Source organism: Lemur catta, chromosome 23 (genome assembly GCF_020740605.2).
Source record: "Lemur catta isolate mLemCat1 chromosome 23, mLemCat1.pri, whole genome shotgun sequence".
Taxonomy (NCBI): domain Eukaryota; kingdom Metazoa; phylum Chordata; class Mammalia; order Primates; family Lemuridae; genus Lemur; species Lemur catta.
In genome coordinates, this window is record NC_059150.1 from 21,284,578 (window position 1) to 21,308,488 (window position 23,911).

The window sequence follows — 23,911 nt, forward strand, 5'->3', positions numbered from 1 at the left end:
TGGATTTTTCAAGTCCTTACTCTGACGGACATTCTTGCTGACATCCAATATTTTTTTCTTTAAGTTCTCTAGTGAAGTGAGAAATAGCCAACCCACTTCATAGCTCTTGTATGTCTTACTCCCATCATAATGTTTTATTGCAGCAGCTACGCAGTCTGTCAAAGCCTTCAATGAGCACTTCAGTCCAGAAGGCTTCAAGTGAGTATTTAAATAATTGCTTTGAAGGAATGTGCCATGGACTGATTATTTTTCCTTTTCCTTTTCCAGCTGGAAAAGTCAGATAGCCATATTTAAAGGTCTTTTGTCCTCAAATATTGTATTTGTAATCAGAATTCAGTGCAGAAAACAGAAACATCTAGGCATTTCAAACAGGAAGTGTTAATATATGGAATTAGATGAATACAAAAGGAATTATTGTAGTGAAGGAGGAGTAGGTTCTAGGGTGAGTCTTCAGGAACAACTCCCAAAAAACAGAGATCTGGCCCAAAAGGACATCCATCTCTGAGGACAGACTTCGTTTTAGATTTGTCAAAAAACAACTTTGAGTTTTATTGTTTTTTTTTGTTTTTGTCAATTTGTTTTCTTTGGTGGTTTTTTCTGCTTTTATTTATTTATTTTTTTTCCAAGGATTTTATATTTTACATTTATTAAAGTAGTACAGTATTAACTCTAGATTGTGATATGTTAAAGATGCATATTGTAATCCCTGGAGCCACCACTAAAAAATGCAAAGAGGTGATATTTAAATTCTAATAAAGAAAATAAATTTAATACAAAATGCATTTGTTCAAGAATATTCGTAGACCCTTTGTTATAATAGCCCCAAACAGGAAATAACCCAGATGTTGCTTTTATTTTTATTATTTCTTTCTTCCTAGCCTCTTTTGGTTTATAGTATTGGTCTTTTTCTACATTCTGAGTTGAATGCTTAGAACATTTATTTTCACTATTTCTTAGTTTTTTAATGTGCTAGTTAAGGCTTAAGATTTCCTTTAAGTACTGTACTGCTTTGGTGACATCCCATAGGTTTTAATATTAATTAATTTCATCTTAATCTGTGTTTTTAAGCCTATACTTTTATCTTGATTTCATTTAATGAGGTTTTCTCCCACGTAGAAAGCTTTATATTTTTGTTATTGATTTACATGCTTTTAAAAATAGTCTTATTAAATTGTGGTTATAAAAAACTTTATTTATATTTTTGTGTCCTACTATTCCATTTTGAACATATTACATTGGCATTTGAAAAGAATATATATTCTTTGGTAACTATGAATACACACATGCATACACAATCTGGATGGGTAATTTTATTTTTCAAGTACTTTTATTGTTTTCTTTCACTACACAACTTCTGAGTAGGATATATTAAAATGTACCATTTTTAGAGTTTTCAAATAAACTTTTTAATAATTTTTGTTTTGTTGTTATTCAATGTATAAAGCATTGTTATTATAAAGTATTATTCATGAATTATAGTATTTTAATCCATACAAAGCCTTCTGCTTTGTCATGTTTAATGATTTTTGCTTTGTATACCAGTTTGTTGGAAATTGATGTCAAATTGTTATATCTTTGTCCGGCTCTTTATTATCAAAATTTTTGTGGGTTTTTGTGCTTTTTATCCACTTAGATTTTTAAATTTAAAAAATAGTGTTAACCATAGTTCAACCCACGAAAGTGTTAAAAATCTACCTTTTATAATAAAAGTGCCAAAAAAGTCTATTAAACAAGGAACTGACCTCATTCACATATATGCTCTTGATTTATATATTTAATTTTATTTCTGCCATCTTATATAATTCTCATTATTTCTCTTGTTTCCTTTCCTTCTTTCCCTCTTTCCTGTTTTGGTATATTAATGGGTTGATTATTTGATTATATATGGAGTGAGAGTCTCTAGTGCACTGTGTTAAATTTAACAAATCCTTAAAATGTATTTTTTTCTATTAACTTGAAACACTAATTTATATCTATAACATCTTCTCCACACAAGACAGAACCTTTAGTTCACTTGTAATTTTTTCATCCTGGCACGTATCTCATGCTCCTTGAGATATTGTTGAAAACATCTGGCATGATGTTCCAAATTATTATTCCTTTTACATTCTACCTCTCAGACTGTATGAGTTCCTACTTTACAAGTACATTAAAATAATAGAGCAGTATTACCAGTGGTTATTTAAAGTTGAAAGTGTCAGTTTCTGTTTTTTTTATGAACAATTTAATTATAAATTTTATATCAAAAGATACAACCTGTGAATAAACAGACAAAAATTATTCTAATTATTCTGAAATAGTTTAAGAAAGTACTGTCCAAAAATAAAGTTGAATATCTTGAGACATGTTGATTTCTTCTTCACAAGAGTTCAAATACAGTAGATTATTTTCTGGTAAAGGTAATTCATCATTAAACTGATCAGATTAATTAGAATAAAAACCATCCTTCTTTAACTTTCTTTTATTCCTCTACTAATCTACAATTTTAAAGATTTTCCTATCTGGGAACACAGAAGTATATGACCTAGAGAGCTAATTAAGTTTTTTCTTCATCCTGTTCTTCAATTCTACTTAATAATATACTATTATTCCAAATCTATCAGTGCATATGTCTGAAAGAAACAAAGGTAGGAAAAAAAACTACTGGGCAAACAATTTGAGTTTAAATATGCTGTTTCTGTGAAATAATGATTTGTCTGGGCCCCTTGCAGAACCGCCCAGTCTGGAAGAGGCAGGGAAGATGCTGAACGAGACCGTGGTGGTGAACAGCCCTGTGCAGCTCGAGTGCAGGGCAGCTGGGAGCCCTTCACCTGGTGTGTTTTGGACTCTGTACCTTAGTAACATTTTAAGATTTCTGGGAATAATTGAAACTGGTTGTGAGTGTAATATCTTAATTACTAATAAAGGAAAGGTTATAGGATACATTTCAAGAGTAAAACTTTGATAAGAATGTAAGAGTTAGGTAGATGACATTTTTGAATTTTCATTGCTTTTAACTGCATGAAATAATTTGTCCATCTAAACAATGTAGAAATATTTGACTATCTTAATCATCTTGTTGTCAATAGTAGCCACAAAACCCACATACATTTATGTTGAAAAATATATTTTTAACTTTTAAAAGTACCTTAATGAAGCTAAGCCAAACTGTCATTCTAATGAGACTACCACTTCATTTTGTATATTCCCATCACTGATAGGTTATTCATATGAATCAATAATAATATAAATTTTTTGAGGCTGATAGTGTGAGTGGTATTTAGTTTTGATTAGACACATATTCAACTTTTATAGGTGCAAAGAAATACACAAGAAAAAGAAATAAGTTGAAAGGTGGCTTATCAAACAATATTGATATATTAGAGATACTATAAAGAATATCTTTTCTCTAAATTCATTTTCAGGACTCATATTGACTTGGCTCTTGGTGTTTTTCTTAGGGTTTCCATCTCTTAAAAATCAAGCCTAAAGAGATATTTCTTTAAACACATTACACTCAAATGATAAGTATAAGAAGAAAGCAATTGTGACTATTTTGGTTAAGATCCAATTTAGTGTATTTAATTTTAAAAGAACAATTTTGCATAGATCATCTCTCCCCTTTCCTTTTCAGTTATTACCTGGTACAAAGATAATCGTCCACTCTCAGGCTCCGCCAGCATGACTTTCTTGAACAGAGGGCAGATCCTTGGTATTGAAAGTGCCCAGATATCAGATGCCGGCCTGTATAAGTGTGTGGCCATTAACTCAGCTGGAGCGACAGAGTTGTTTTACAGTCTGCAAGTTCATGGTTAGTGCTACTTCTCCTAGATTCATCCTGGGTAAAGAAGTATTCAAAATGATTAAGTGCTTCTGTAAAATTCTAGTGTAAATATTTGACAGAGTGTGTTATTATCATCCTTATGTAAGGGTGCTGTGCTCTAAAACTGATAAATGTTGTTATTCCTGATTCCTATTAAAATGCTCGATTCTCACATGCTGTTGACTTAAGTTTGCTTTAGATGAGTTGTTGAAATTGTTATTTACATTCTTATTAGCTAATGACAATAAACCCATTTGTAAATACTCTCTAGCAGAATCATAGGTATTGGTTAAAGGAATGTTTCCAAGTTATTATCTCTAATAATGCTTCTCAAGATGAGCTGGTAGTTAACATAGTACAGTGGATACAGTAAAAGGGGACACATGTGTGTATGCCTGGAAATCAAGAAATAAAAATCCACCCTGGCATTAAAATCTGGATTTCCTAAATAAACTAGCAAAACCTTCTTTTCCTCCTCTTAAAAACAGAGATATTGATACTTGCCCTACTTACCTCACAGGATGGCTGTGCTTAGATCTCAAATGAGGTGTGAAAGAACTTACCAAAAAACAAATAAAGACCCACCTGTAAAAACACATTATTGTGGACATTGCATATAGTTTTCATTATTTTGAGATGGCAGAACCTGTGATGTTAACATATCTTACTTTCATTTTTTTTTCCAGTGCCCCCATCTATTTCTGGCAGCAGTAACACAGTGGCAATGGTGGTGAATAATCTGGTGAGGTTAGAATGCGAAGCCAGAGGCATCCCTGCCCCAAGTCTGACCTGGCTGAAAGATGGGAGCCCTGTTTCTAGTTTCACTAATGGAATACAGGTACTCATTTCATTTCTTTGGTGAAAACTACCACTCAGTTATTCAATACGTAAGTACAAACAGGTAAGTCTGTTGAAGAGATCTGGAGAACAAGGATTCACGAATGTTATAAAAACCATATGCAAATGCAACTGTAAATACCATGGATGCACAATTAGTATTCCTCAGCAATTCATTAAAAGCTCAGTATTTCTAAGAGTACTTGTACCTCACTTGTAGCTGTTATATTTGGACCATTTGTTTTAGACATCTGTTATTTTCTATCTGTCTTACTCCACTTTGCACTATTACCACAAGAGAGACTTCATACAAAGAAATGTTCATCAACAGAAACAAGAATTTCCTGGTAGAATTTATATTTAAGGGTCTGAAAATAATAATGAAGCAGAGGACCAGGCAGAGCATACATATGTCTGTGAAAACATCAAATAATAAAAATTATAATAAAAATCATGAAAAATAAAATTGAGTCTTAGAAAATACTTGTTTAAGTGTATTACATTGACTCAGAATTAAACACACAGACAGAGCACATATATCTAATTTAAAGTTTAATTTTATTTTCCCTCACAGAGAACATAGTTCTCCTAACGTTCTACTTGTTCAACTTGGCTTGAAAATCCAATGCTTTCAGAATTTGAGATCATAGAAGATCCAGAGCTTATGTCAATATTTTAGAGAAACAACTGAATCAGTGGGATAAAAGGAAAATGAATGTGGCTGATTAAATAATTTGGCTACAACTTTGTTGTTAATTTTAACTTTCTACCTGTTCGTCCAAACAAAAATTAGAGGCTACTTATTTTTCTCCCCCGGTGGCTTTCTGTCTCTGTCTCTGTCTCTGTCTCTGTCTCTCTGTCTCTCTCCCTCTAGTAAATATGGATGAAATTTAACTTTCACTTGGTGCTTTATATAAAGACTTATTTTCAGTGGTCATTCCCAAGTTTGGGTGTAGCCTCTCACGTTCTTGCACTGAAACAAGAGGGATTATATGAGGATGGCCGCCCGCTTCAAAATATCCAAGTGAAAATCATCCTAGAGAAAATGTCAATTATCAGTCTCAGAAAATACGAGAAAAGGTCTGTTGCACCTACCATTCTCCAGGGGGCATGTTGGTTACTTAACTTTCTTACTGTCGCTAGGTTCTCTCTGGGGGTCGCATCCTAGCATTGACCAGTGCACAGATCAGTGACACGGGAACATACACCTGCGTGGCCGTGAACGCTGCTGGGGAGAAACAAAGGGACATTGACCTCAGAGTGTACGGTGAGTCATTTTAGTCTCTACTTCTGCTCTGATATAGATGTGTTTGGGTCCTAAGATCATTGAGGAAGTTAAGGGAAGTGATTGACAATAAAAAAAAGTGAATAATAAAAATAATAATTACAGGATCAATTTAAATCAAATTCTCTTTCTGCCTTATATTTAAATGACCTTGACTGATTTTCCTTTTTTAAAGTTCTGACAAATTAAAATATATACATCCAGCATGTAGAGTGTGGGTTTTATAGACTACTTCGAAGAACATGACTATGGAATAGCAGCTCGGCAATTTGGAAGACAGAATCTTCTCACCAAAGCCAAGTACCTGTTTAAGTAGCTTTCTTCATCCGTTCTAGCTGGATGCTACAGCCACTGCTCATGCCTGTAATCCTAGCACTCTGAGAGGCTGAGGCAGGAGGATCACTTGTGGCCAAGAGTTCAAGACCATTGTACTGAAAGCCGTGATTTTATTACTTTTTCATTATATTTACAGTCAGTGTATTTTGTGATCAATACTATGTCTATGAGTTAAATACTATTTAAGAAACAGAAAGTTAAACTCAACATAAATTTAGACAAAATTCAAGTTTTTTCCTACCCATGCAGCCTACCAATGCAGCCATGTGGTACAAAAGGGAATGTCTGAGTCTATCACAGCAGAAATCCCCTAGAAGAAAGGTGGATTCTCATTGGCCTCCAATCATATGTTATGCTTGTCAGCCTACATTCCAGTATACGTTTACATTTAGAACTCTTTCAGACTTTTTTCAGTGTCTTATTTGCATTATATTCCTTGGTTCATGGAATAATGAAATTATTTCTTCCATGGCCTCTTGAAGAGTTTCTGTTTAGTGCAGGCCTTCTCCTTTAAATCCTACCACACTTCAAAGCAATTCACTCCTGTTTGAAATATATTGTCTTTTTTTTTAACCTCCAGACCATGTGGACCATTTTGGTTTCCCTTTATACGTTGACCAAAAGCAAATGTAATGATCACAAATTACATGTATTGTCAGATTTGTTTTTGGTAAAAAGGCCCCTTGTTACAACATGTGTAGATCATAATGTAACTAAAGGAAAAAGTCCCAGTTGGCATCAGTACACTACCAGAGGGCTCTCCATGCCTTTTTTTTTTCCCCATTGCTACTGCAATTAATGTGGGTCCACATCCAACCTCCGGATTTGCTGATATGTTAAGATAACCATGCCCGACCCCAAGAATTCTAACTTCTTCCCTGCATTGGGTCACTTTTATGCTTTAGGAGGAACTGAAAGGCTTCTATTCTAAAATATCCTTTGAGAATGATTAATCAATAAATCAAAGTATGTGACACAATAACTCTATCAGTAATTAGCAAGGAAGTAGAGGGGTGACATCAGTATGGACTGAGTTTTAGTCATCACTAAAAATCTGGGTTTGTCCCCTTACATTTCTACAGTGGCTAGTGTGAACAATGGACTCGGGAGATTATAAAGAGTTGATATTTTCCAAGAGTTACGGAAACATGCACCACTTTCTTTATCACTTGCTAAAATACTTCCATACAACCTCTTTAGGCTGAAAACCAGGATTTTTCTTCTGGTATAAAAGTCAAATGGCTAGCTGATAGAATGTGTGTATGTGTTTAGCATTTGAAATAGATATGTAGCAAGTTACTGGAAAGGTGTAAGATTAAAACAGGCTTTAATCTAAAATGAGTTTCCAATCTATACTTTATTATTAGTATAATTTCCATAAGTTATATTTTAGTATTTGTAATAATAACCTTGACAATCTTGTGTCTCATTGGAGCCTAATGAATTCATCCCTAGAGGTAAGTGACCTTCAGGTTTATATTATAGGGACTGTGTTTGTGGGGGCAGATGTTATAGTAGGAGGATGAAACAGTGGATAAAATAGCTTTCCCTACAATAATAAGAGTAGCTCCTTAAAAACTTTTCTCCCTTGTATAAACTCAAAGTATGTTTTACCATATGTCTGAGACACCAAAACAAGAGAATTGAGTTTTTAAAAGATTTGGATTTCCATAGTACCTTTTCTTTAAACTTAAGCTCAGAGAACTTCCTTGAAGATCACACATTCTTTAGCATCCCAGCAAACATAACCCTATGGCAATTTTGATTTTGGTAAATAAATTTAACAAGTATGATGCAGAGGATGAGAAACAGACCCAGAATATACCCCTTCCTAAGCAACATAACCATAAAAAAAAAGAAAAAATAGGGATAACATCTGAGGAAGCTGAGGATCTAAAGGGTAGAACCTTGTTCCCATCTCAGACTAAACAAAAAGTTGGAAATGAGAGACAGGACAGAAAAAATAGATGTATTTGGTAAAATACATCCTTAGCTCTAATTAGCTGTGCTTCAATTTCTGTCCCTTAAACAAATACTCTATTGCTTTTGCATTTTTTCTTAGTTTTAAAAATCTGTTTTCCTTTTGGACTTGATTCAACTCATTTAGCTATAAAGAAAATTAAGCGAAGAAAAAATATTTGGAAATAAATTAGTATTCTGCAATCTACAATTGTTTCCAACTTTCACTTTTGCAAGCAGTCATAAAGAATTCATGCTCTTTTGTAAATTCTACAAATAATCTAAGATAAACATTTTTTTACAGTTGTACTTTTTTGTCCAATGAGACCATACCTTACCTAAAATTATTTCCAAGCTGTGAAATCAGCTCTTCTATTTTGGGCATCCTGTGCTAACACTTGTGAATGTATCTGTTTTCATATTTTAGAAAGTGGCACTAATTGTGCTTATTTTGCTGTTTTTATAGCAGTTTTAATCTCAAACAGACTAATCGTGTATCTTTTATCTAATGTGTCACACATCAAAAACAATCCCACTGTTTTCTGTTCCCCACAGATTACTTTAACCTTATCAAGAACCAGATGTCTGTGTGCTATTAAATTTAGCAGAAGAAACATCATGAATCTCTGCACAAATGTTCTATTTTTCGGTCCCAGCCATTGTTCAGAGTATTTCTTCCTCTAGCATCAATTCCTATGGGGTTAGCACAAGTCCTGCACCCAGAAAAAGCATGTGAAAGTGCCCTTTAGATATCCCTTTCCCTATGTAGTAGATGTGGTACCAGAGAAATCTTGTAGTAACAGAAACATGATGCTACTGCTGTAGTCAAAGTCTATTGCATTCATTGTCATCCTACCACACGCTGGGTTATCAAGCCTGAAACTATGGCTAATAGACTATAATAATATTCCTTACCACAAAAATCTTGTTTCTGCCAAAGCATTTGCAAAGTCTCTTAGGATTCATTTCAATCCAACTTAACCTTGTAAAAAAAAAAAATGCTACAAATATGTTAAGTTTCCTACAATCCGGAATAGTTATAGGATTTAATGAGAAATGGCCAAGGAAATTCCCCTCTGTGCTTTCTCTAGTGGCCCTTTTATAACAGGCCTGATTTCATCATTACTTTGTGTTTTCTGAATTATTATATATACAGTCCTGAAAGAGTCCTTGAGAGCTTACGGAGCCCACCCTCTCATTCTTGGCAGGGCTGTACCTAAACCATGTAAGACAGATGATTGTTTACTCTATTCTTTAATACACCCAAGGGAAGGAGATTCCTTAAACTTCTCCAAGAACACATTTCAGCATCTGACAAGCCTTACAGCCAGGGAATTCTAGTTTTAATCTCATTAAAATTTCAACTCATTTCCTCTTTCTATGTAATCGTGTGTATGTTGCACAGCTGGTCAGTGACTGCTTTGTTCTTTATTGTATCATTTATCCCACATGGTCTTCGTTCCATAGAAAGTGGACAAGGCACCATGGAAAACCAAGAAGAACACTAAACTGCAAGTCAGAAGACTCCTAGCCTTGTCGCTGATTTGTCATATTATTTTGCACAAGCTATTATCTGTCACCCATTTTATGTCTTGCACACTATGAGCTCTATGATCTCTTCCAACTCTATTTTTTAATTTTGCCTCTGTGACTATGAATTTATTTCTTTTGCAAAAAATATAAATAAATATTGAAAGTGTGTTTGCTTTTAATTCATTGCTGTTTCCAAAATATTTCATGAGTGATTCATTACTTTGAAAACCTTAAGCAGTAACATCTAGTTCCAGAGATTTCTTACTTGGGCACTTGGTGAGAACTTCCAGTTCTAAAAATGTTTTGAATAAAAATTTAGTGAGAACTATTTTTGTTCAATGGAAATACATTAATCAGTGATTTATTGACACTTGATTCTGAATCGAATGATGCAAAGAAGTTATGTTAGAAAGATTGTGATCCTACATCTTAAAAGAACTAATAAAGTTATTCAGTATATGTCCTGATGATTAATGAAGATAAACAGGGTACTGGCCTGTTTTATCCTGAAAGAAAACCCACCTTTCACTTAGCTCCACCAAATATTGTGGGAGAAGAACAAAACGTCTCTGTCGTCATTGGCCAAGCTGTGGAGTTGCTATGTCAGAGCGATGCTGTTCCCACACCTACTCTTACTTGGTTGAAAGATGGCCGCCACTTGCTGAAGAAACCAGGCCTCAGTATCTCCGAAAATGGAAGTGTGTTAGAGGTAAGGATATAGATTCATTTACTTCATCTTGTGTTATTCCTAAACTCATGGCTTCAGTATTATCCTTATTAAACTTGGCTGGCTTTTACAAATGTTCTACTAATTTCACCTTACAAAATTCTAGGAACCCTTTTATTGATAAGATTTCTAATATTTTTAATTTTTCTGGTTAGCGAGATTTAAATATTTAATTGTGCATATCCAGAGGCCATCTCAAAAAGATGCTTCTAGGAAAATATTATAGAAACAGTCTAAGCAGAGCCTCAGCTTCAGTCACTCAACCAGTCAGTAAATACCTGTTTTAGGTGCTCTGGATAAGTATGACACATTTCATGTCCTTGATGTCTTCCAACTTTACATAAGTATATGAAAAATTAGCTAACAGTTCAGTTGAAAAATGCAGTAAGTGCTGTAAATCTGAGTCAATTACCAAGTGGATGGTCCAGGCAATATATGTTGAAGGGATAGCAAAAGAAGCCCTAGTTGCCTGGAACTGTTTTGGAAGACCATTTAGCTTTCCAAGGGTAGATGAAACAAAACGCCGGATTAAGGCAAGCAAGTATGGTAGTTTGGCTGAAACAGAGAATTTAACAAAGTGAATATTTGGAAATAATGTTGATAAGGTTAATTTGAGCTGACATTGAAAGCTAACCTAAGGAATTAGGATTCAGGAAGCCAAAAGGCCACTGAATGTTTATAAAATCCTTGTAATAAGCCAACTGAGAAACTTGAAGACTAGCTGAATAATCTGGCCATAGTTACTAAGAGGCATAAATTGGATTAGAACACAAGTATAGCTTTAGAACTCGCACTACTAACTACCCCCTAGCCTCTTGGCAAAGGAAGGCTATTACTGGTGAACAAAGAGAATCTTGAGAAATGGTAGGTGGGTGTCTGTATATAGGAAGGTCAGTGAGCTGAGCAGCTTACCCTAGGAGGACTGAGGCATAGGGGTGAGTGGGAGGGAGCATGAAGGTATATGCTAGAGACAAGGATGGAGATCTTGGGAATTATGATCCTGTAATAATGGAGCTGGGTGAGAAATAAAAGACCTTTCATCAGAATCACCGATGAAAGAAAGAGTGATAAGCCAATTTGAGATATATAGGGAAAAAGAAAAACAAGAAAAGAAGAAAAAGCACTGCTCATGCTTAGAGGCAGAGCCCAGCATTCTAGAAAGTACCTGGTCAAAATATTAAACTTTAGTTTTGGCTGAATGACAGGAGACATTTGTGTCAGTGCAAATCTCATTGAGTGTAAGTTCGGTTCTTCGGGTGATGGTGAAGAAATCCTGGGATCCATTGATCTCCACCATGGAGACTGGCCGGGTCCCACTGAAGGGGGCAGGAGAAGACCCGAAGAATGAAAATGTCTGCAGCACTCAAACCTGATTGGTCAGATAAAACTATCTTACCTACGCACTATCATGCACACACCTTTAACCAGATCAAGTAATATAACCTCAGCATTTTATTTATCCTGGAACACACTAAGCACTCAATAAATACTGATCCTTCCTCTCTATTCTACCCTCCCCCCAACTCTCTTTATGAGATGTGCAAGCCTGTGCTTATAGACTTTAAGGGCTTGGAACTCCAGATTTGAGTGGGTCTGCCACTAATTATGTGACTGAGAAATTTAGATCTCTTAATTGATTCTGAGTTTCCTTAGCGATATATAGAATGAAGAGGTTGGATTTTAAGTACATTTTCAGGTCTGATATTCCTTAGTTCTCCATCTGTGCTTTTATCTAATTCTAGCTCTGTTGTTCACATCAATTGATTAATAGGTGTTTGTCAAATGCCTGGGCACCCCTGCTATCCTAAACATTTTTAATGATAACTCCAACTCCAATGATTCTCCTTCTTTTGAATGTTTTAGGGATTAGTGATTGCAAACTTATTTGGTAATAAGTCACATACAGCTTATTGTAGTTCTTGTATTGTGTTATTATTTATAACATATTAAACTTATTAAACTTTTTGTGTTAACATACTTTATATTCTCAGTGATATTGTAAACTCAAATCAGAAACTATATATTACATTATATATATCTATCTTTATATTTCCTGCCTGCAGTACCTAGTACAAATTTGTAATAACTGCTAAATGGTCAATGAATGAATGGTGAATGGATATCGATACATTTTGTACATAAATACACGAAAAATTTATTTACTGATAATCATCGATCAAGCATCAAACTGAGTACTAAGAGACTGAAACTAATTGAATATAATACTTGGCTTGAAGAGGCTTACGAATCTAGTGTGGGGGGAAAGCATATGTAATAAACCAATAATAAAGGTGTTATTTATTGAACAGTTTCCTAGTTATATAAGGATTGTATATTTTAAAGCCCTAAATAACTTTATCAAAAATTATAAATTCTTTTGCTATTTTGTCTGAATTGTATTTAAAAGGCCTTTCTAGACCTTCAGCCACTAATATAAACCAGACTAAAATAAGATATGACATACATGAAAATTGTTGAATCCTGTTAAATTTTAAATCTGGATGATGGGTGTATAGGCTTTCATTTTCCTATTTTCTTTACTTTTTATGTGTTTGTAGTTCTTCATAATGAAGTTGAGAAATAAGAGAGCACAAAGTATTAATAGAAAACCCCCAATTGTGAAATAGAAACTGTGGTTTCAGAGCATGATTTTGTTTTCAGATTGAAGATGCCCAGGTTCAAGACACTGGTCGTTATACTTGTGAAGCAACAAATGTTGCAGGAAAAACTGAGAAAAACTATAATGTCAACATTTGGGGTAAGCAACCAGGCCCTGTAAAGTACATGATGTAGCCTGTGATTTAATCCTTTATTCTTCACATCATTTTTTAAAATGGCATTCATCTGTGTAACCAAAATTGAAAATAATATATAAATGGACAATAGTCAGTACAGCTCATATAACTATTCAAGAGCAATTATAGATCAACTTCCTTGTTGATGTTGAATGATTCTCTTCTGCCTGAGTAACATGCCTGTTAGCTTCTACAGCCATGATCTTGTAATGGTTGGGCCTTCTCTAGGAACTCGTGGAAGGTTGGTCAATTGAAAATAAGTCAAAAGGTCAGATTATGTATGTGAACTGTGTGTGTGAATAAGAGAGAGAGAGAATACATGTGCTTGTGTCTTGGGAGATGGGATTACAATGCTCAACAGGGAGAAAAGCTTTTCTCACTTGAAATTTTACCATTTGTTACCAGTTAAGGTAATTCTTAAGAATAATCACAATTTTTTGGCTGTGGCTGGGTGCTAAAAAAGCACTTCCATTTCTAGCATATTCACTTCTATTTTAAATACTTAAATTCATTTATAACATTAGCACTCTTAATTTTGGTTGTATTTGTTTAAACTTTTTAATTAGTGAGATCATGAGCTGAAGCTTACCTTTGATTTATAAAAGTTTATTGTAAAACGTATCTTATTCTATTTATTTATTTTTTATTTCACAATATTAATTAAGGAGGTACAAGTGTTTTTGTTACATGGATATCTTGTATAATGCTTAAGTCAGGGCTTTTGGTGTACCCAGCACCAGAATAGTGTTCATTGTAGCCAATAGGTAAATTTTTAATCACATATCCACCCTTCCACCCTCCCCACTTCTTGGCTTCTTACGTCTTTTATATCACTTTGTGACCATGTGTACCCGGCTATTAGCTCCCATTTATTAGTGAGAACATATGGTGTCTGGTTTTCGACTTAGTAGTACTTCATGGCATGTACACATGCCACATTTTCTTTATCCACCTGTGAACTTAAGAGCACTTAGATTGATTCCGCAGCTTTGCAGTTGTGAATTGTGCTGCAGTGAACATTCGAGTGCTGGTGTCTTTTTGATAAAATGACTTCATTTCTTTTGGTTAGCTTCCCAGCAGTGGCATCACTGGATTGAATGCTAGGTTTACATTTATTTCTTTGAGGAATCCCCATAGTGTTTTCCATAGAGGTTGTGCTAATTTGCAGTCCCACCAATAGTGTATAAGCATTTCCTTCTCTATGCATCCACGCCAACATCTATTGTTCTTTGACTTTTTAATAATGGCTATTTAAACTGGGATAAGGCAGTATCTCATTGTAGTTTCAATTTGCATTTACCTGATGATTAGTGATGTTGAACATTTTTCATACGTTTGTTGGCCAAACATATTTTAATTAAAAAGAAAGCTACAAGAAATAATTTGATTCCAATGAAGAATGAATATTTTTAAATAATTTAAAAGCATGCCTTGATGTAGAAAATGCCTTGTTAATAAATCATTATTGTTGCTTTAAAAATTCATGAGGCAGATTATAAGAAGCACTACCATTCATTAATTACCTTTTTAACAGTAAAATTTACTATATAGTAAATTTATATTTACTACATATTGGTTGTCATTAACTTCTGTTTCTACCTCTTTCCATCCTTTTTCATGCTCCATTTCCTCTTTCCTTCCTTCCTCATTTCTTTCAAAAAGGAAAAATATTTATTTAGCTCCCAATAATATGGATAAGACACTGGGCCAAGTTTTATCAAGATTGAAAAAAAGAGAAAGAAAAGGAAAATTAGGATTGATGATCAATTAGAAAATGAAGAATTCATTTTTAATATGTAATATTTCAGGTACCTGTGGACTGTACATGTGAAGCTGTCCTCCAGGTAGTCAGAAATATCAGCTTATAGTTTATGAGAGATAAGAGTTAAAACGTAAAGTTGGATACATAGCTATTAATATATAGGTGGCAGTTGAAATCTCTTGAAAAGAGTAAAAAGAATGTGTATAGAAGAGCGCCATATAGAATGACTCTCAAGGGCCATTAAGAAGGGCACCATATCAGAAGGGAGATAGTAAAAGGAGACTCCAAATAGGACCCTGAGAAGGAACAGTCAAAGAGGTAGGAGAAAACTCAGCAAAACATGTATCATGAAAACTGAAGACAACGGTGTTCCCAGAAGAACACAATGAATAAGTTGAACGTGGATAGATGGATGGGCGAATGAATAACGTCACGCATTGCAGATGTTATTAGTCACAAACTACAAAATGTACTTTACAAACAAGCAGACCAATGCCTCTTAACAAAAAGCAATTTAATAATGGAAAGCAAAATGCAGTAAACAAAAGGATGAAGGATAGAGGAGAAAGACATCAAGAATAGATTCACTCAAAAATATTTATGGTGAGCCTTCCATGTTCTAGGCACTATGGCCTGTGTAGATATAGAGAGGTTAATTAGAAGGACAAACATGTTCTCATAGAACTTACAGTTGGCTGGTGTAGAAAAATCTTTAAATAGTCAATTAAAATTAAATCTTCTAAGAGCTATCATAGGAGGTTATGTGGAAAAACATATGGGGCACGTGACATTTACTTGAGACCTTAAGAATGAGTAGGCATTAACTCTGTGAAGGGGACAGAGGCAATACTAAGCCCTGAAGAACAATATCTGTGTTCAATGAGCCAAATATCATTCACCATGGAGCCTGCTGTGGTGCAGAGGAAAGGAGATATTAGCTAGAAAGGTAAAAAGGTGCAGAGTGAAGAGGCCTCTTACATCAATTTAAAAAGTATGGATTTGATTCTAAAGACAATAGAATATATTAAATGTATTTAAAGAAGGACTGGGATGCTCAGATCTGTGTTTTAAAAGAAAGCAGATAGGCCTGAGATATATCTAATCAACATGATTAATTGATTAGATGAAGAGGTGTGGAAACAAGAAGAGTAAAGGGTGGATGACTGGGTGGCTTAGCCACCTGGGCTGTGTGGACCATAATGTCCTTCCCTCACAGGGGGAACAAAGGTGGCAAAGTGAGTTTCAGACAAGTCAAGTTGACAGTGCTTCTAAAGCATCCAAGTTGAGGTGTTAAATAGCTAGCTGGATATACAAGTCTAGATCTCAGAGGGGGGTCTGCATTTGCAAGTATTTGTATTATGGAAGCTATGGAGGTAGAGGAAGGTTGACTTTAGGATGGAGATCACGAACTTATAGTAGCAGCAATCTATGTAATGATGTCATTTTGTTCTGTAGAACTTTCAATCTGTGGTATAAGTGATGACAGAATAAACTGTAGGATTCATCCAGAGTAAAGGTGTTTCTAAATAGGAAGGACCAAAGTGCAAAGTACTTGAGAATATTGGCAATGGAACAGTTCGAATTATTGATCATGAAATCTAAGCTGGATTGAGAGATCAGCAAAAAAAAAAAAGAGTAGGCAGCTAGATACTTTTGAGAGGTGAAAGGATTTGAGATTCAATTAGGTCAATAAATTGAGAATTGGGAATAATTGAGTGAGAGAGAACAAGAAGGATAGAGCAGTTGTCAGAGAACGACCTAAATTTATAAATTTGTCAGAGGAATGTTCTAGATGACGAAAAGGGCCATCGTATGGCCTCTGATGGAGAAAAGGATGAGCAGATCAAGGAACTGAGTAGAGAGTATTTAGACTGGTTACACATGTGGGTTTTGAGTTCATATAGAATGATGGCAAGACTTGGTATGAAGAGGACGTTTAAAAGCAAGTACCAAATTGTTCAGTGGGTAGATGAAGAATACAGGTTTACAGGTGGGGATAAGAAAAAGATGGTATGAGCCTAAAAGGAACAGAGGCTTTTACAAGCGTATGTTTGAACAATAAGTGGAAGCTGCACTGTGGGTAGAAGAGGATTTGCCCACTTCTCACCTTCCAGGAGCTTGGAAGAACAAGCGTCCACCATCTGACATATACTGCGGCCAGAGAAGTGTCTTAGGGGAGAGTTCAGCCAGCATCTGCAGACTCCAGACTCTGAGAAGCGTGGGTCATCAGGATTCACTTTGAAGGTTCCAGGGAGAAGCTGGAGGCAGGCTAGTAGGGAAGCAGGCTGGGCAGTCTAGAATAGGTGATATGTCCATTTCTTAGAAGAACCCCCGGGCCTCTGTTCTTTACTATATGTTATATGCCTTGTATTTTCCAATTCTGTTCAGCATCTGAGATATCAAAGCTGGCTAGGGACCAGTGACTGGGTTAAGTTTAAACTTGGTAGGTGCATATATTATATTGTAATAAGCTATAATATGTTAGCTATTGTATAAGCTATAATAAATTAGCTTCTTTGTATGCCATTCTGAATATTTTGATAATTAAATTTATATCTGTGTAAATGGGAAGTCTACTTTTAGCTATTTATTCTACATCTTTCAGGTGACTTTTAATATGATATTAATATGTCAACCTCACATACTGATTTTTTCCTTATGTCATTTGAATACAGACTTTTTTTCTTGCAGGTAAAGTATTAGGAAAATTCTCTATGAAATGAGTGTAAAAATGATATTTTCCCTTTTTTTTCAGTACCCCCAAATATTTATGGTTCTGATGAACTTGCTCAACTTACAATCATTGAAGGGAATCTCATTAGTCTACTGTGTGAATCAAGTGGTATTCCACCCCCAAATCTCATTTGGAAGAAGAAAGGTCAGTTTTTATCTATGAAATTTATAAAATTAAATACAAAATGAATATTTATTTGGTTTGACAAACATCTCAGTTTATAAATAAACATTCCTGGGGTTTTCATACTATTAATAAATGCTAATACTAAGTGTGCAACCTGTGATACTTTTACACTATCCAGCCGAAAAATCTTCATTTTCAAGACTAATTACTTACCAGAAAAAATTAATTTCCTGCATTGATTGTGTTTTTAATCAAATGCACTATGGAGTAGGTATAATCATCCAAAATCCATCATTCAAACAACTAAATTTTCTTCTTTAAAATAGATTTTAAAAATTATTTTCTAAATTAAATATTTTTGCTGTGATTGTGACAGTTTTGCAACGTACGTTAAGATTAAATTCTGCGTCGAACATATTTTCAATTTATGCATCGACAAATACTTACTTGTGCCCACTAAGTATTCGATCAGCTTAATTTTTCATTTATTTAAATTTTAGTCCTCCTTCATTTTGCACACCAGGGCAGGATTATTTTGCAGGGTCACCTACATTTTAGTTACTTGACCTAGGAAGCACATAAATAAGTATTCATACTATCCAGAGTATGTATACAAAATGCTCTATATTTTTGCTTCATATTCTGTCATTTGGTTTTCTTTGCAGGCTCTCCAGTGCTCGCTGATTCTATGGGGCGAGTTAGAATTTTATCTGGAGGCAGGCAGTTACAAATTTCAGTCGCCGAAAAACCTGATGCAGGCCTCTATACGTGTGTGGCCTCGAATGTTGCTGGAACTGCAAAGAAAGATTACAATCTACAAGTTTACAGTAAGTTATTAATCAGCCAGGCTTTGGCACAATTGCCTTTTATATCTTTTCATCCTTCCCTTTAACATTTTCTTCATATGTTTAATATTCATTCAAACTAATCTGGTTATCGTATAACTATCATATTACCCACAAATTTAAATTGTGCTGAGAAGACCAGAGAAGAGTTACTTCTTTCTGGCTGTTACGTGTGGAGCAGCGCAGCTGTTCACTCTGCTCAGCTCACCAATGGCAGACACTTCGGTGTGGTCATAATTTATTGGGGGCAGAAGAGTGGATGTGTGGAGGGGGATGATGTAGCACTGTATTTATAATATGTAAAAATGTTTTATTTTAAAGAATATTTAACTTGTATAAGATTTTAGAGCTCCTAAAATATTTACAGAGATATTTAATCTTTACGTGAGCTGTTATCGAAGACAAAACTACTGCCTCTATTTTTTGCCTATGTGGAGAAATAGGCTCAGAGAGGTTCCCATGGCTGACGGAGGGGACATGGCTTGTGTGTGGCAGAACTGGGACTAGAACACAGGATTACTTGAGCTGGCCCATTTTTCTTTCCACACACATGTGTATTAGAGTTGATCTAATTTTTGTTCTTAGAGTCAATATCAGTTAGGTAAATTTAGCTGCAGGTAACAGAATAACTGGCTGTCAGTGGATTAAACAAGTAGAGGTTCATGTTATCACGAAATGAGAACTCTGAGGTTGGCTGTTTGTCACTGGAGTTGGTCAGTAGCTTCATCATATCAGGCAAGAGCTCTGGGATTCTTCTGATCCTTCTTTCATGGTCTCAAGAAGGTTGCTGCAGCTGTGACGTCAGATTCACAATGAAGGCAAGATGAAGGGAAAGGGGTGGTATATTTCCTCTTTATTAAAAAATTCCCCCCAAACCCCTAGCAGATCTCCATTTAGATTTTTGTAGGCCTAAATTGATTCATGGGGCCACAAGAAGCAATCACCTTTTCCAACTCCCATAGTAGAAGGTAGAAGGAAGAAAGGAAAGGTAATAGACATTGTGTCAGTGTCCATTTTAAAATTAGTACTAGGAAGACTTATGCAAAGCAGAGCTACATGTGACAAGTTCAAATATTCGCATTAAAGACAGCACAACATCCTTTTCTTACTGTGCCGACAGTTTTATTTCAGGTATGAACCCCTTTAGAAACATTGGAGAATTCCACCTCTCAATATAGTAATGCCATATCAAATAGTCCTGGGTCTTTTCTTTAGGAGTTAATATTTTAACATAAAAAATGTATTTAACTTTGGCTGATGAAAATTCCTGTGCGAGACTTGAAGCACACATTTCCTATTTGTTTCTTTTTTCTTTCCCCCCTGCCCAGTTCGACCAACCATAACCAACAGTGGCAGCCACCCTACTGAAATTTCTGTGACTCGAGGCAAGAGTGTTTCCTTGGAGTGTGAGGTGCAGGGTATTCCTCAACCAACAGTCACCTGGATGAAAGATGGCCGCCCCTTGACCAAGGCAAGAGGAGTGGAAATATTGGATGAAGGTCGCATCCTTCAGCTGAAGAACATTCATGTATCTGACACAGGCCGTTATGTGTGTGTTGCTGTAAATGCAGCAGGAATGGCCGACAGAAAATATGACTTAAGTGTACATGGTAAGTAAAAGGAGGCTCAGTAGGTCTATTCACTGGCTGATATAATCAAACGTCCTGGCTGGAAAGTAGAGGCCTTAACTATTGAAAGCCATTTATTTATAGTCCATCCTTTTTAAAACATATACTTCTTTCCTAGATCAATCTGATCATTTATCCTTCTATGCCTGGCCTCACATTTTTTACCTTACTGAGATAAGCACATATTGGGTATTCTTTTAGGAAAGCACATAGTAAAATAGAAAATTGTTTTCTTTAAGTGCTTTTGGTCCAATGCTATCCCAAGTAAAATTCCTTTATTATATGTTTTCCAAATTTGCCAGCTTAACTAGGTTAGTATAAACATAAGTTCATCAGTTGGGCATGAACTATACTGAAGTTAGCTTTAATATTCTAATCAATGAGCCCTAAATGTCAGTAGGAATAGACCAAGCATACACATACACAGGATAACTATTTGGATGCATAAAATTTGAAGTATAATTTTTAAATCTACAGAAACAATGGTAGGTTTAAGGGACACAAATCTTATAACTTAAATCCAGTGAAAACACGTACAAAGCTCAATGTTCATAACCTATAGTTTGCAACCGGTGTGTGCTCCAAAGCAAAATGAATCACAATACAAAAGAGAAAATGAATTAATCTGAAGTATCTTTTTGTTAGATTACTCTTAATTTTTAGGATTTAGAATTACTTTTTAGAAAATCTTGCCCGTAAGAAGATCATGAATCCATATTGCAAATTTACCAGAAAAGATGAGTAACTCATACAAAATCACTAACCACTATTGGAATAACAATATAAAAGTCATTTACTGCTAAGAATGGGGAAGAAATGACGTTTTTACTTCCAGGAATATCACACACACACAAGAAAATCACTCATTGTTGTGATTACTTATTTTGCTTACTGGTGACCAGAAAATGGAAGCCTTATTATTAACAATAAGCTGCTTGAGATTCGGTGTTTGATGTGCATTAGCTACTTTCCTTTCCATTTCCTATTTGTTTTCTTTTCTCTTACAGCCCCTCCAAGCATCGTAGGAAGCCATGGGGCACCTGAGAATATCAGTGTGGTGGAAAAGAACTCTGTGTCCTTGACTTGTGAAGCTTCAGGAATTCCCCTGCCTTCCATCACCTGGCTGAAGGACGGGTGGCCTGTCAGCCTTAGCAGCTCCCTGAGGATTCTCTCAGGTATTAGAAATTCTGGTAGCCTGATAATCCCGTTAGCTTCATACGGCCACAGTTTCTCCTTAATTTCAGATTTCTTGGTGTTTTTATTGTTTTATTTTCCTTTTTGATCTAGCTGCTTACTATAATACTCACTAATCATATTAATAAAAAATAAAGAACTCCAGAAGGTGTATTACAATTAGGGAAATATGCAAACATCTCTAGACTCCTTTAGGAGATAAATCTTGGGACTCACTTCTGGCTTAAATCATGGGGATGTCAAAGTGTTCATGCTACAATAAGGAACAACCAATCTGAAAAGTGAAGAATTAAAAGAAGTGCTGAAATCAGATCCAAAGTCTGCAGTGAATCGTATTATATAACATACCCCTATATCCAAGTATTTCAACTTATTCATGGCTAATCTCAATGATGTTTATATTTCTAGGATGAGATAGCTTCCTGTGAGCTAAGACTTTACCGTTATTGTAAGAGAGATATTCAGCTTAGTCCTCATATAATTATTTAGGAAAACCTGTGAATAGCTTGTCATTTATGGATCAATGTAAGCGTGGAGAGAGGTTTCTTGAGGTACGCCACAGGAATCTGCACTTGGCCCCTTTTAGTAATGACTTGGATGCAGACTAGGAAGATAATCTTGCCAAGTTTGTGGTTAGTGAAAAGCTTGGATACTTAGAAAAATACCTAATATGTTGAATGAAGGGATCCAAATTCAAATATACCTCATGCTGGAACTTTTGAGTTAAACCTAACAAGATGAAGGTTAAGTAAGGTTTGTGATGGCCTTTTTAAAATCTAGGATTGTACTAGTTTATAATCTTTCTGCACTTAGAGTAAAAACCAATGATGAAAACTATGGTGAGGTATAGATTCAGAATTCTTAATATAAAAAGATCTCTGAATTGTGTTAGTTAGTGTGCATTAACAGTATAATATGATTACCAAGAAGACAAAAGCAGTATTTTGCCACATTAATAAACTATATTTTCTCCAATAAGAAAAATAAGAGATCAGTTGTACCCTAGACTTAGCAGGCCTTACTAGGAAGACTAGAATAAGGATTTATTGATAATATTTTCAAAGGAAGATAACCATGATGATAAATGATCATGAAATAATTAATACATCTGATTGATTTAGCTCAGAAAAGTAAACCTTGTGGTTTATTTGATGCCTAATGCAAATTAAATTTAAATAATTGAAAAGCCATGGTGTAGAAAGTACTATGTTGGTTTTGTTTAGTTCCAAGGTTAAAAGTAATGTCAGTGTATGGAAGATCCTAAGGACAGATTTGGGTCTGAATATAAACAACTTTAAAAAAAGTATTTAGCTTGTTTAAAGTCAAGATGAGCTACTTTAAGTGGCCGTAAGCTCCCTGCCCCTAAATCTGTTGAAAGTTTAAATTGCCACTATTGAAAGCATTTCCAGAAAAGATCTTTTCCTGGTGTTGCAATTAGGGCTAAATAACCCAAGGTCCCTCTCTTTCTTCCTGATCTTAGCCTCATAAATGATAGGAGCTTGATGAACGCACATTGCTATTAACCACATTTATAGCCTATAATACTTTATTTATAACCTCAGGCCAGTTACTTAACTTTGCTAATTTCCATTTCATCACTTGTAAAGTGAAGTTATTAATAGTATTTGCCTCTTAGGATTTTTGTAAAGATGAAATGGGTTGAAGTGTCTGAAGCAGTTAACACAGTACTTGCCTCTATGATGAGCATCCAATACCTGTTTGTCATTATTGCCATAAACAACCTGGATGTCTGTGGTCTCCCAGTCCTGGGAAAGTTTTCTGTCCTTACTATGATGTTTTCATTTTCACAGGACTCAGTCTCTGTTGATCTTAGGAAGTGCATGGTAATAGCAAAGATTTTATTAAGATTTAATTACCAAAAGCCTGAACAGATTATCTTTTTGGCTTGAAACTATATTTATATGATTTGGCTTTTAAAAAAATGTTCAGTTGCTGAGAAAGTAGGACCTCTTATTAAATACAATAAGTACATCAGAGCTTCTGGAAGTGAAAAAGGCAAGATAAAGGGATATACTCTGGCTTGTTATAGATTTACAGGAGTGGTGTTTTTGGTTTTATCTAGTGTTATTTTGCTTGACTAGCAGCTGGGGATCCCTGAGTGAACACATTAAAAGTATTTCACCTTGTGGTGCTGCCAAAGGAGTTACTCAGCTTTACAGCCTGAACATGTGTCTTGTGCAATCGATGAATGAGAACCAAATGAATGGCATATGCCTTGCTTGGTCCGCGGTCTGCTGCACACTTCTGTTTCCTTGAGATTAGTCCTCCTGAGACTGTCAGTGCAATTTTTCTGAAAGCAGTACTTTGGTGAAGACCCTACCATTGTT

The 23,911-nt window shown here is 35.1% G+C and overlaps 1 protein-coding gene across 1 annotated transcript in view; it reads left to right on the top strand.

The window, feature by feature from the left end:
• HMCN1 (hemicentin 1) overlaps positions 1 to 23,911 on the top strand; it is a 404,331-nt gene that overhangs the window by 262,143 nt on the left and 118,277 nt on the right. Inside the window, exons 37-46 of the mRNA XM_045536051.1 lie at positions 2,712 to 2,813; positions 3,614 to 3,790; positions 4,489 to 4,640; positions 5,783 to 5,906; positions 10,286 to 10,461; positions 13,141 to 13,237; positions 17,792 to 17,914; positions 18,562 to 18,723; positions 20,070 to 20,351; positions 21,377 to 21,544. Coding sequence (XP_045392007.1) covers positions 2,712 to 2,813; positions 3,614 to 3,790; positions 4,489 to 4,640; positions 5,783 to 5,906; positions 10,286 to 10,461; positions 13,141 to 13,237; positions 17,792 to 17,914; positions 18,562 to 18,723; positions 20,070 to 20,351; positions 21,377 to 21,544 — 1,563 coding nt within the window. The remainder of the gene's footprint in view (positions 1 to 2,711; positions 2,814 to 3,613; positions 3,791 to 4,488; positions 4,641 to 5,782; positions 5,907 to 10,285; positions 10,462 to 13,140; positions 13,238 to 17,791; positions 17,915 to 18,561; positions 18,724 to 20,069; positions 20,352 to 21,376; positions 21,545 to 23,911) is intronic.